Consider the following 12,286-nt stretch of genomic DNA (forward strand, 5'->3'; position numbering starts at 1 on the left):
TGCATTTGAGACTTAGCTCTGAGTGAGACTTAGGCCAATTGCAGTATGTCTCCATTTCCTTTCAGAAGGCAAGGGGAGAACCAGGAGATGTCTCAGGGTATTATGGGACCCAGAGGGTCCCTCTTCTACTTAGAGACCTAAGGAGAGGCTGAGAGATACTCTCCTTCCCCTTATGGCCCTGTATACTGCCTAGTGTCCCCTGGAGCTTCCTAAAGGCAGGACCTTATATTCCCCACCAGACTTGGGAGGGGGACCTGGAAAAATCTTGTTCCATATAGACCTCCCCCCTTTTTTGTTATACCCTGAGTCTGCTGGGTCTTGTGATCTGGCCACTGGGAGATACAGCCAGCCAGGTTTGAAAAGGAGAGGCAGAGACATTTCTCTACACACAAAGAAGAAAGACCCTGTTTGTCTCTTTGATGTAGCTGCAGTATTTCTGGCCCCATGCTTTGGTCTCAGCCCTTCCCCGCCTGATGACTCCCTTTTCTCTCTTCTCCCCATAGAGAGCCTTCAGGATGTTGATCTTCTCCCTCCGATCCTGCAGCTTCGGTTCATCCACCTCTTTGGAGCCATCATCACCGGCGGAAAGGTGCGGCTGGATGAGGCTGGGGGCTGGATGCAGTTGGGGTGGGGATGGAGGAGAGAATGGAATCTTGGTCAAGGGGGAAAGAGTCAGGAGTCTGAGGAGCTGCACTCTGGGATGTCGAAGTGAGCTAAGGGCATCTTGAGACGCCAGAAAGAATTTTTTTTTTTTAAATAGCCTGGTGTTTGAGGCTTCTCTCCAGGGATATGGGCTTTGAAAGCTGCCTAGGAGTCAGCCTTGGACTGACTTCCAGGCCTATATCTTCCACTCACTCGTCTTGTATCTTTAGACAAAGTCATTTATCTTCTCTCTGCTGCAGTTTCCTTCTCAATAAAATGAGCGGGTTGGAAAACAAAATCTCTAAGGTGCCTTGTAGCCCTGCCATTTTTGTGTTTTAAGATCTGAATTCTGACATTTTGTATTTAAATGTCACTCTCTGTTCTCTGACATTCTACATTCTAAGATTACTCCTAGCTCTGACCTTCTGTGTTCAAAGATCCCTTCAGGACTGACATTCTGTGTTCATTTTTCCAAGTTTCTAAGCACCTGCCTGACTTGTAGTAAGCCCTGAAAAATGCTTTTTCCTTCCTTCATTCCTTCATTCTTTTGTTCCTCCCTTCCCACCCTCTCTTCCTTCCTTCCCTCTTCCCTTCCCTCTCTCCTTCCTTCCTTCCTTCCTTCCTTCCTTCCTTCCTTTCTTCCTTCCTTCCTTCCTTCCTTCCTTCCTTCCTTCCTTCCTTCCTTCCTTCCTTCCTTCCTTCCTTCCTTCCTTCCTTCCTTCTTTCCTTCCTTCCTTCCTTCTCTCCTCCCTCTTCTCCCTCCCTCCCTTCTTTTCTTCTTTCCTTCCTTCCTTCCAGCTCTGTCATTCTGTTTCAAGGTCCCTCCTACATCTGATATTCTGTGTTCTAAGGTCCCTTCCAGCTTTGGCACTCTATAATTTCATCCCTTGTGACCCTGTATTATTGGGTGGGTTAAGGTCCTGATGGAAAGAGGTCAGTTGAGTCCTCTGGCCTCTCCCCACCTAGAAGCTCCTAAAGGAGACCAAAGGGACCCCCCAGATATATTCCCTAAACCATAGACAATAGGACTCAAGGGTTCCTTTGGAATACAAGGAAGGAAATTTGAGGGCCAGTTCCAACTCATCTTCTTCCCTAATGGGTACCCCCCAAGAGGGGCAAGTCTTGCTCCATATAGAGGAGGTCCAGAATAGAGTGAGAACCAAGATATAAAGGGCTTAGGGAAATTCTGGAAGATTTCTCAGGATATTTACAATCTCTGTAAATAGAATCCTAATATAATAGCACCTAGAATTTTTAAAAAGCATTTTATGGTTTACAAAGGGCTTTGCATATGTTATTACCTTTGAGACTCACAATAGCCCTGTGATATAGATACTATTATTTTCCTGATTACAGGTAAGGAAACTGAGGCTGAGAGGGGTTAAATTATCCTAGTTTAAGGGTCTTGGGGAGCTAAGATACCTCTTTCTAACCAGAAAAAGCAGTCTTGGATCTACTGTTGTGTAAAGGTTGATTTTCATTACTCAGCTTTGCTTAAAATGGGGCACAGCTGGGGGGCAGGTGGGCCTTGAGGAGATCTTGAATCATCCATCATGATGTATGGACATGAGATTTAGAGTTGAGAGGACCTGGGTTTGACCTTGTTCTGCTCCATATTGTCTGTGTGGCCCTGACCAAGTCATGTACATCTCTCTGGGCTTCACTTGCCTCATCTGTAAAATGAGGAATTGGAGATTCTTCATCTTTTTTGCCCATGGACCTAAGGTTAAGAAACATTGGACTAAATGCTTTTTGTCCCATGTAGCCCTAAATCCTATAATCCTACATTCTGTCCTGTACCTGTTCCAGAAGAGAAGAAAGAGGAGTGCGAGATCACTCTGGAAGGGGATAGAGTAGGCTAATTGAAGGGAGGAATTATAGAACTTGTTCTCTGAACCTTGAAACCGTAGACCTTAGAGCACTATATATTCAATAAATGGTGGGGAGACAGGTGTGTCCTGGGACTAATCCTCTATCTCTGTGCCCCTCGTCCCCCAATCCAGGAGAATGCACTGGCTGCTGTCACCCCAGCATCTGTGGAGGGACTCCTGGGGGTGCTTCGCAGCTGGGGAGGCCCCTCCCAGGATCCCCAGCTCCTGCGGCTGGCCCTTCAGGGGCTAGTGGGAGCTGTGCACCTCCTCCATGCCAGTGGTGCCTCTCAGCGGGGCCCAGAACTCCGGGCCCTTCTGGAAGGCTATTTCCGAGTCCTCAACACAGACCGACCCCCAGCCACAACCCAGACCAATAGTCCTAGCCCCAGCCCTACTGGTGGAGAAGAAGGCCTTATCATGCTCCGGGTCAGCATGCTTGGTATGTAAAATCTGGAACTTTTCCCTAAGGGAGGAGATATGGGGAGGGAAATGCCTGGCACTCATTTACTAGTTTCCCTGAATGGCACAGTATCTCAAGATACTCAAGACAGGGGTGAAACAGTAAAACCAGATCTGCCATAGGCTCATTCAGCCCCAGTTCCCCGGACTGCTTCTCCCCCATCCAACTTGGGCCTTAGATACTAAAGCCCAGAGAGGTTAGGCTACTTGTCCGAGGTCACACTGTGACTTAGTGGTCGAGCTAGGTTTTGGATCTAGATTTCCTGATTCCCTGACCAACATTATTTCTACTCCCTTGACTCTTTTGGAACTCCAAAGTTTTTGTAGAATCACAGAATTGGGAGAGACTCCAGAGGGCATCTAGTCCAACTCATACCTGAGCAGAAATCTTCGTTATGATATACTTGAGAAGCAGTCGCCCCACTTCTATTTGAAGACCTCCAGGGAATAAGGACCCTTCACAGAGCAAATAATTCCACTTTGGGACAGTTCTGGATGTTAGCAAGTTTTTCTTTATATTGAGCCAAAATCTGCCTCCTGTAACTGATGTTCAACCATATCTTCCCCTTCCTGCTCTTATGGTGGTTTTTTTTTTTTTTAATTCAGGTGCAGGACTAAATATTTACCCTTATACACATTTATCTTAATAGGTTCTAGTTTGTTGAGATATTTTTGGAGCCTGATTTAGCATCTGCCCCTCAGCCCTTACCTTCACTGCTTCATTTAGAGGTTTAGGGGGATGACAGTGAGTTACTGGGTTTAATTTTTTGATCTTCCAGATGGGAAAGAGGTGGAGAGGAGGGAGAGTTGACTGTAGGCCAATGAGAAAAAATAGTCTAGGTCAGGGATTGGCACAATTTTAGAAAGAGTCATTTATAAGTTTTTGAAGAGTTGTATTTTACATTTGAATACTTAACTGACTTTATCAGTGTGGGGCTTTTCTCTACGAACACAACATATCTTCTCCAGACCTTATCCCAGACCATCAATTTCTGGGGCCAGAAAACTTCATCTCCCTGGTCACCAGCTTTCTGGTCATGAGCATCGATCTCCTCACTTTGCTAGGGTAGTCTCAGATGACAAACTGACCCCACTACACAGTTGGAGGGTTTTTCCTTCAATTCTCCATTTGCCTCTTTCAGCTTCCAGTTCTGCCCCCTGGGCCTGAGCAGAACAAATGTAATCGTCGGTCCACATTCCAGCCCTTCACATGCTTGAGGACATTTGTCCCTCAATTTTTCTCCAGGCTAAAGATCTCAAATCCTCATACAGAATGAACTTGAGGCTCTTCCCCATCCCAGGTTGGGTCCCTGGACTCTCTCTAACTTTAAATTAGAGTATTTCTCAAAACACACTGACCAGAAATGAACATAGATCTGATCTGACTAGGGCAGATGAGAACAGAATTATTCACCTCTTTAGTTCTGATTGCTGTTCATGTCTTGACACAGCCCAGCCTTGTAATGACTTCCTTATCTACTGTGACACACTGTTGAATCATGCTGAGCTTGCAGGCCACTGAGCCCTTCTGATCGTTTTCAGATAAACTGCTTTATACCCATATCTCTGCCATCTTATACTCACGAAGTTGGTTTTTTGAACCCTGGTGTGAGAGTTTGTTTTTTCTCTATTTAGATTACATCTTATTAGATTCAGCCCAGTATTCTTGACAGTTTTAATCCTGGCCTTGTTATCCTCTATCCTCTTCGCTCTGCCCCTTTCCAGATGCCATTCCAGAGATGCTGGACTGTGCTGACCGCCCTGTCCTCCAAGCTGTCTTCCTTAGCAACAACTGCTTTGAACACATCACGCGCCTCATTCAGAACAGCAAGGTAGGGGTCTGACTTGGGGGGCGTAGGGTGGGCAATGACAGGGCTTGGTCCAGTGGGTAGAGATGTGTGCCTTTTGCCTGAGGCTTTCCCAAAGCTCCCACCCTTAGCCCCCACCTGTCTTAGCTTCCCCTGTGGTATTGCTGGAGGACCATGGCAGGTGATGGGAGCTCTCTTGCTAGAGGACTCTGGGAGTGGGCACCATCATTTGGAATGGTCAGATACCTGGTCTGCCTCAAGGCAAAGGGACTAACCTTATTGACTTCACTGGGCTTGGGGATTTTGGTGGGTTCAGCACCTGGGAATTCCCTGCTTGACTGTTTCTCTTGGTAGTGCCCCTGCTGTGCATTCTTCCTTCTCTTCTTACCCCTTTTTCCCTATACTGTGTTTTTTCCTTCTTTTGCAGTTCTGTAGGTGGGAGCAGGGATAGACAGAGGAACTGACGTGAGTGGTTCCTGATCAGCCCCTTGGGAGTCAGGGGTAGAACCACTTAGTTGCATTGTCTTTTCCCATCTCTCCTCCAGCCTTCTCCCCTATCCTTCACCCTTCTCTTTTATTCTCCCCTGTGTCTTGAGTTTAAATTCCAGTTCTCGAAGTAACCTTCCATGTGACCTCAAGCAAGTCTTTCTTACCTCTCAGCGTTCTCATCTGTAAAGTGAAGGGGCTGTACTGTAATCTCAACTTGATAGACATTTTATTAAGTGATTACTAGGGGTAAAGCGCTATACTCATTTGGTTCTAGAGATTCAGAGAGAAAAATGAAAAGAATCTGTACCCTTAAGGAGCTTATGTTCTTTTTTTTTTTTTTTAAGCAATCGGGGTTAAGTAACTTGCTCAAGGTTACACGGCCAATTATTATTTCTGGGTGTGGTGCTGAGTATCTGAGCCCGGATTTGAGCCAGGTCATCCCGACACTGGAGCCAGTGCTCTTACTCGCTGAGCCACCTGGCCGCCCCTAAGCAATTGGGGTTAAGTAACTTGCTCAAGGTTACATGGCCAGGTGTTTCTGGGTGGGTGCTAAGTGTCTGAGCCCGGGATTCGATCTTCAGGTCTTCTCAACACTGGAGCCGGTGCTCTTACTCGCTGTGCTACCTGGCTGCCCCAGGAGCTTATGTTCTGACAGAGAGGCAGAGAGTACCACCCAGAAACAGGCACAGAGAGATAGACAGACAGACAGACACACGCACACACACACACACATACACACACACACACACACACACCAGGATCCTTAGCATTTAGGTCCCTTAGTGAGCTGGAGTATTATAAAAGTGAGCATGGGTTCTTTCTGGGTTCCAGGTTCTCCCCCACCTGCCCTTTATTAACATACCCATTCCTGAACCTTTGAGGGTCTTACCTGTCTAGCCCCTTCACATTGGTCCCTAGAATTCTGGGGCACATCCTCACAACTCTTTACTGATGGCTGCCCGGCCTCATCCTCTGCTGCCTGGGATGTAAGTACCAGGACCCTTAGAGTGCACAGGATTGGAGGGGAGGGATTAAGGCTAATGGCACCTTCCTCCCTCGGTAGTTGTGAGAATCAAATGAGAACATTTGAAAAGTTCTTTGCATTATTAAATGCTAGCTTCACAATGGAAATTATTCCATTTGGATTCTCACAATGTACCCTTGGAGTCATGGGGCAGAATTTCAGAGCCAGAATTGCATCAGAAATGTAGTAAAAGCTGTCTTGGAAAGATCTTCTCATCACAGTATGGCCTCATCTGGTATGGGAAAGCTGATCCCTTGACATGTTGGAACAGCCCCAGGCCCTGCCACAGGACACTAGAAGCTTGGAGAAAGGACACACAACTTCTCCAACCCCTCCCCCTCTTCCCTGCCCTTAACCCACTGGAGAAGAGATGCATCAGAGGAGTGGCTGGCTTCCTTTGAAACCCAGACAAGGTAGTGGTGACTTGCTCGTGACCCATATGCTCACCTGGGTCTTGTTTTCACTCTGTGAGCTGCTAAAACCACTGAATGGGGAAACGTTTGGCCTAATTAAATCTACCATTTGTTGTGATGGCCCTTCTTTTGCCTTAAATATACCTGGCTATGCTGCCCCCAAGTGCAGCTGCTGGGGCCGGGGCTGCTCAGCTGCATGTCTTCCCGTGCATGGGTCATTGCCTCCAGGCCGAACCTCAATTACTTTAAGCTGTACTGGAGGTGATAGTTGTAATAAAGGCTGTGCTCACAGCTTAAAGGCAATTCAACCACAACGAACATTTATTTTTCAGATAATTGGCTGCTCTTCTTTTTTATATTACTTTCATTTCTCATGTATCCTTCCCTGCCCCCCCCCCAAGACATCTTCTATAACAAAAAACTAAAAAAAAAGAGAATGAACATAGCTGAATACGGTATGCAGTTCACCCCACCCCTCGCCTTCCCCCTCTGTAGAGAAGAAGGGCATGGCGCCTTCTCATGGCCCTCCTTGGGGGCTAAGTTTGCTCATTAGAATTGCGCAGTATTCAGTTTCAATGGTTTGGGTTTTTTCCCCCAACAAACATTAATGAAGGACATACTCTGTACAAGGTACTAAGCTCAGCACCAGAGATATGGAAATGAAGTGTAACACAGTCCCTACCCTCAAGAAGCTTGCATTTTCTTTGGAGGAGCACAACACACACACACACACACACACACACACACACACACACACACGAATAAGTACAATGCATAGTAGATATCCCTGGCGCATTCTAGGAGAATTTGATGAGGGAGAAAATCTCGACAGCCGGGTTTCCTGCTGTAACCCATTTTCTGACTCTCTCCTTCTTCTGCCTCACCTCCTTCTCCCCATCCCCTACCCTGCTTCTCTCCTACTCCTTTTTTCATATTGGCCCGTTGCTCCTTCCGATAGCTCTACCTGCGGGCTAGAAGCCCGGTGGCCCCAGAGGGGGGCAACGATCTCGCCACTCAGTTACTGACCGAGCTCGATATTCAGAAGGTACCGCTTGATGTTGCTGGTTTGGGCTTCCTGGGGTAGCTTTGGAGCCAACCGGGGATGCCAGCACCATTCCCCCACCCCCAAAGCTAGCCAAGCAGAGAGGCTGCATGTTGGTCGCAGTTCTCTACCTTCTGTGCCAGGAAGACAGCATGAGGGCTCAGTTCGAATCCCTCACCAGTCTGTTCTCAGATGTAAAGGAGAACACAAGTGGACAAGTAAGAGATGGCAAAGGAAAATGACGTGAAATAAAAGATAGAAGTAGGGGACAGCCAGATTGTGGAGGGCTTTAGCTCCCAGGCTAAGGAGCTATGTTTTATGCCAGGTACCACGGGAAGTCACTGCAGACCTGTTCCACTGAGTGGAGGATGTGCATTCTAGATCAATGGAATGAAATCCCTGCCTATGTAAAGTCACAGATCCCTTGAAGCAGAAGAGTTCTCTGTCCTCAGTGTCGTTGTAATCCTGCCTTTGTTTCTCAGCCTCATGGGGCACCTTTGGCTCTGCCAGGATGCTTCCTCCCATTGTGTGCTCTTGGCGTTCCAGCATCACAAACTCATCATACATACTTTCTGGATCCCTGGCAAGCTGGGAGTGATGCTGTCCCCTCAGCTGGCACAGATCCAGCCCCTGCACAACTTAGAAGTTTTAGGAGTTATAGTTGCTTTAAAACAAAAATAAAACCAGTCCCCTGGTAGCCAGTGGGATCCTAAACCACCTTTTTGAACTCATTGTGGCTGGTCCTTCACAGTCCCTTGTCAATCACACTTGGAGTCCCTCCAGCTTGGTGGGGCTTACCAGGGCTTGGACTCCAGTGGCATAGCCCCCCATGCCACTGTAAGGTAATGGATGAGGACTTCAGTGGAGGAAAAACTCAGCATGTCAGTGAGAATAAGGAGTCCCTTATGTTGAAAACACATACCAAAATATCCCATCATGCATCCCCAAACCTGATAGAATAGCAGATTTTTGATTAGCCCTTGCTTTGGATTATCTAATCCCTTCTACTCGTGGATAACATATTTGTCGAGAGAACAAGCCTGGTGTAGTAGAATGAGGCTGAACTCAGTGTGAGGGGACCTCCATGCAAGTCCCACCTCCAACATTTTCTAGCTGGGTGACTTTATTGCACAAGTCACCTTTGTGCCTCAGTGTTCCTGTTTGCCTATAAAATAGAGATTATACTTGTGCCAGCAACCTCACAGGGCTATAAACTGCTAAGTGTTCTCTAAATGTGAGCTGTTCTTATTATTAAGGAGAAATGACAGAGCCTATATGTGCACCTTAAATCTATACACACACACACATACACACACGCACTATCCTACTGCTGCCTTCCTTTGAGGACAGGTGAGGTCCTCTGGCTACCAGACTGGATGCCAAGTTCACTTGGCACCCACAGGGCCCTACTGGGGCTGAGGGTACTTCAGATTAGATTGTGAGTAGGAAAGGATAGGATGAAACGGCCCCAAGTTGAGGGTGGTAGGTCAGCATTATATCCCAAGGGAAGGCCTTTAACCTTTCCCAACACAAGATTTTCTCACGGCCCCTGGGGTGGGGGATTACCAGTGCTGGCATCCCCAGTGTGGGTCTCTGGTGGTAGCTGGTGGTGTGTCCTGGCCATGCATGGTGGTGAATGAAACTGGTTTTCCTTCCAGATTCCCCTGGTCCTCTCTGTGCCTGATCCTTTCCCTGTTAACACTCCTTTATGTCCCCAACTCCAATTATGCTCTAAACCCAATGCCAAGTCATGGGAACGGACTCCTGAGGTGAAAAGCATCTCAGACTGTCGGATCATAAAACTGTAGCATTTCAGAGCTAGAAGGGACGAGAATTGCCTTGACAGCATTCTCGTTGAGTCTCCTCTGGTGGAAGGAAGCTCATTTCTTCATGAGGCTGCCCATTCCCCTTTGTGACTACTTGAATTCTTAGTAAGTTTTTTCTCATATTGAGCCAAAATCTGCCTCTCTGTGACTTCTCCCCTTTTGCTCCTAGTTTTTTGCTCTGGGACCAAATAGTACAAATCTGATCAATCTGCTTGGCCCTACTCTCCTGGTGTTCAGGAGAAAAATGCCTTGTCTGAGAGATAGGAATCTTTCACTATCAAAGAAGACACTGGTTGTGGGAGATGGGAGTTTATCCATCAGTGGCCACAAACTGGATTCAAATCCAGCTCTGCCATTTATTAACAGTTTGATGTTGGGCAAGTCACTTCCCCTATCCGGCCCTCAGTTTTCTTCTCTGAAAAGTGAAGGGGTTGGTTTTGAGGGGTTTTTAAGGCCCTGTCATCTCCAAACTCCTATGAGTCTGGGGAGTGTGGATCCCTTTGGACTCTAAGATAGCATTATCCTTAGAGAATGGTTAACCAGAAGGAGGGAATTGGTGGACTCCCTACTAAATGAGGTAGCAGTATTGGACTCTCTATTGGGCTCTTTTCCCATAGCATCCAAGGCAGCATCCAAGAAGTTTCTCAAGATTGGGTTGAAGGTCATGATAATGAGAGCTCCCCAACTTCTCGCCAAATTCATTCTGTTCTCCATTTCTCTATCCTCCCCTACCTCCCCATTACCCTACTTGCTTAGAATCGGTGGAGGAATCTGTTCACATGCTTCCTTGATTGTAGATAAGATCAGCCCACATTGGGAGGGAGGGAGAAGGGTGCCGGAGAGAGTATTAAAGGGGAAGATAGAAGTCTGAACAAATGGGGACCAAGCAGAGGTCTTGGGAGTAGAGAGAGATAGAACCCTTCCTGGAATCAAAGGTCTGGTTGGCTCAGGGAACGAGTCTCTACTTTCCTACTAAGCCAACCAGCAAGTCCCGATCTCCCCATGTTCCCCTGGTACTTCACTACCTGTGTTCTGAATCCTAGTGGGAATTGGTCACTGAGCATGCACTGTGGCACCAAGAATTCTAGGGTTACTACTCAAACACCTGGTCCTATCTCTCAGTCTCAGTCCAATGATTGCTCCTGGCATGGGCTTCAGCATCAAGGTTCTCTGGGTCATGGCTGCCCCATTCCATGGATACCAGACTTCTTCAGTCAGCATGGAGCAAAGATTGCTTTGGATCCACAGAGGACCAGCTGTCTCCTTCCTGGAACTGGCCGATGATCTGGGATGACTAGGACAGAATGAGGAGATAGGACATTGAACCTTAGGGCTCTCTTCCCCTGGGAAAGAGTTCTCAGAATGGAGTTCCTTTGTCATCCTTTAGGGGAAGCCCTCCTCTCCTTCTACTTCATCACCTCCCAAACCCCCAAAGACTCTAGACCCTGGGGACCAAGTGACTGGATAAGGAGGGAGCAAAGAACAATGGGAACTCTTAGTCATTTACAGCTTCACTCCTTCTCCTTACCCTGAAGGTATTGGACAAAGACACTGATGCCATTGCTGTCCATGCTGTCAGGGTGCTTACTTCCATCATGAGCAACTCTCCATCTGCCAAGGTAGGGCCCCATTGGGGCATTTCCCACTTTAGGGACTTGGTTTCTTTGTCTTCTATATGGGGATCATAATAGTCACATCATCTGCCTCCCCAGGTTGTGAGTAAAATGCCTCAAAGCACTAAGGGAATGAGAACTACTATCATTATTGTAGTTATTAATATTTGACCAGTATGGCTCTAATGCTTTTTACCAATACAGGAGATGTTTTTAGAAAGTTCTTTGGGTTTTTTTTGCTTTTTTGGAGGGGGGAAGGCAGGGCATTTGGGGTTAAGTGACTTGCCCAAGGTCACATGGCTAGTAAGTGTTAAGTGTCTGAGGCCGGATTTGAACTCAGGTCCTCCTGACTCCAGGGCCAGTGCTCTATTTACTGCGCAACCTAGCTGCCCCTAGAAAGTTTTTTTAACTGAATTTTTTCAGTCCTACTTCTCTCCTCCAATTAAACAAAAGCAAACAAAAAAAGAAAAACAAAAACAAAACCCTTGTAACAAATACTTATAGTCAAGCAAAACAAATTCCCATGTTGGCCAAATCCAAAAATATATGCATGGTGCTGCCTCTTGAGTTCATCTCCTCTCTCTCCAGAATTGGGCAGCATGTTTCATCTTTTGTCTTCTAGAATTTTGGTTGGTCTTTGCATTGATCAGAGTTCTCAAAGAGTTTGAAAGAGTTCTTTCAAAGTTGTTTTTCTTTATAATATTTTTGTATAAAATTGTTCCTTCAGGAAGTGTTTAAGGAAAGAATTGGCTATTCCCACTTGTATGAGGTTCTGAAGAGCCAGGGTCCACCCACTAGAAGGCTCCTCCAGGAATTGCTCAACATGGTAAGAAAATGGAAGTGGGGAAAGGGATAAGGGAATGATGAAATTTCTATTATCAGTCATTCAGCTTAGTGGATATCAAGACACCACTTGGTCAGATTTGCAAATCTGTTTCTAAGGTTATTCTGAGTTCCCTTGTCCAATTTTCACCAGCCATCGAACTCTACCTATATCCCAGATGGGGCACACATGCAGAATTTTTACAAGATAGGGCTGGGTGGGAGTGGACATATGCAGTGATTGGCATCCAGAAAGTATTCAAATTATGTCTCTGTA

At 46.7% G+C, this 12,286-nt stretch overlaps 1 protein-coding gene across 5 annotated transcripts in view; it reads left to right on the forward strand.

Moving 5' to 3' along the window:
* The window catches only part of NBEAL2 (neurobeachin like 2), a 149,931-nt gene that overhangs the window by 81,609 nt on the left and 56,036 nt on the right, over positions 1-12,286 (forward strand). For 4 of the 5 annotated variants that reach the window (XM_069095908.1, XM_069095904.1, XM_069095905.1 and 1 more), the window contains exons 7-12: positions 504-589; positions 2,646-2,952; positions 4,698-4,804; positions 7,665-7,751; positions 11,110-11,193; positions 11,915-12,013. In XM_069095908.1, coding sequence (XP_068952009.1) covers positions 504-589; positions 2,646-2,952; positions 4,698-4,804; positions 7,665-7,751; positions 11,110-11,193; positions 11,915-12,013 — 770 coding nt within the window. The remainder of the gene's footprint in view (positions 1-503; positions 590-2,645; positions 2,953-4,697; positions 4,805-7,664; positions 7,752-11,109; positions 11,194-11,914; positions 12,014-12,286) is intronic. The other variant, XM_069095907.1, reaches the window with a different exon arrangement.

The sequence above is a fragment of the Petaurus breviceps genome, unplaced genomic scaffold, assembly GCF_028583685.1.
Source record: "Petaurus breviceps papuanus isolate PSGF00001 unplaced genomic scaffold, PetGlider_PUasm1.0 227, whole genome shotgun sequence".
NCBI classification, from domain to species: domain Eukaryota; kingdom Metazoa; phylum Chordata; class Mammalia; order Diprotodontia; family Petauridae; genus Petaurus; species Petaurus breviceps.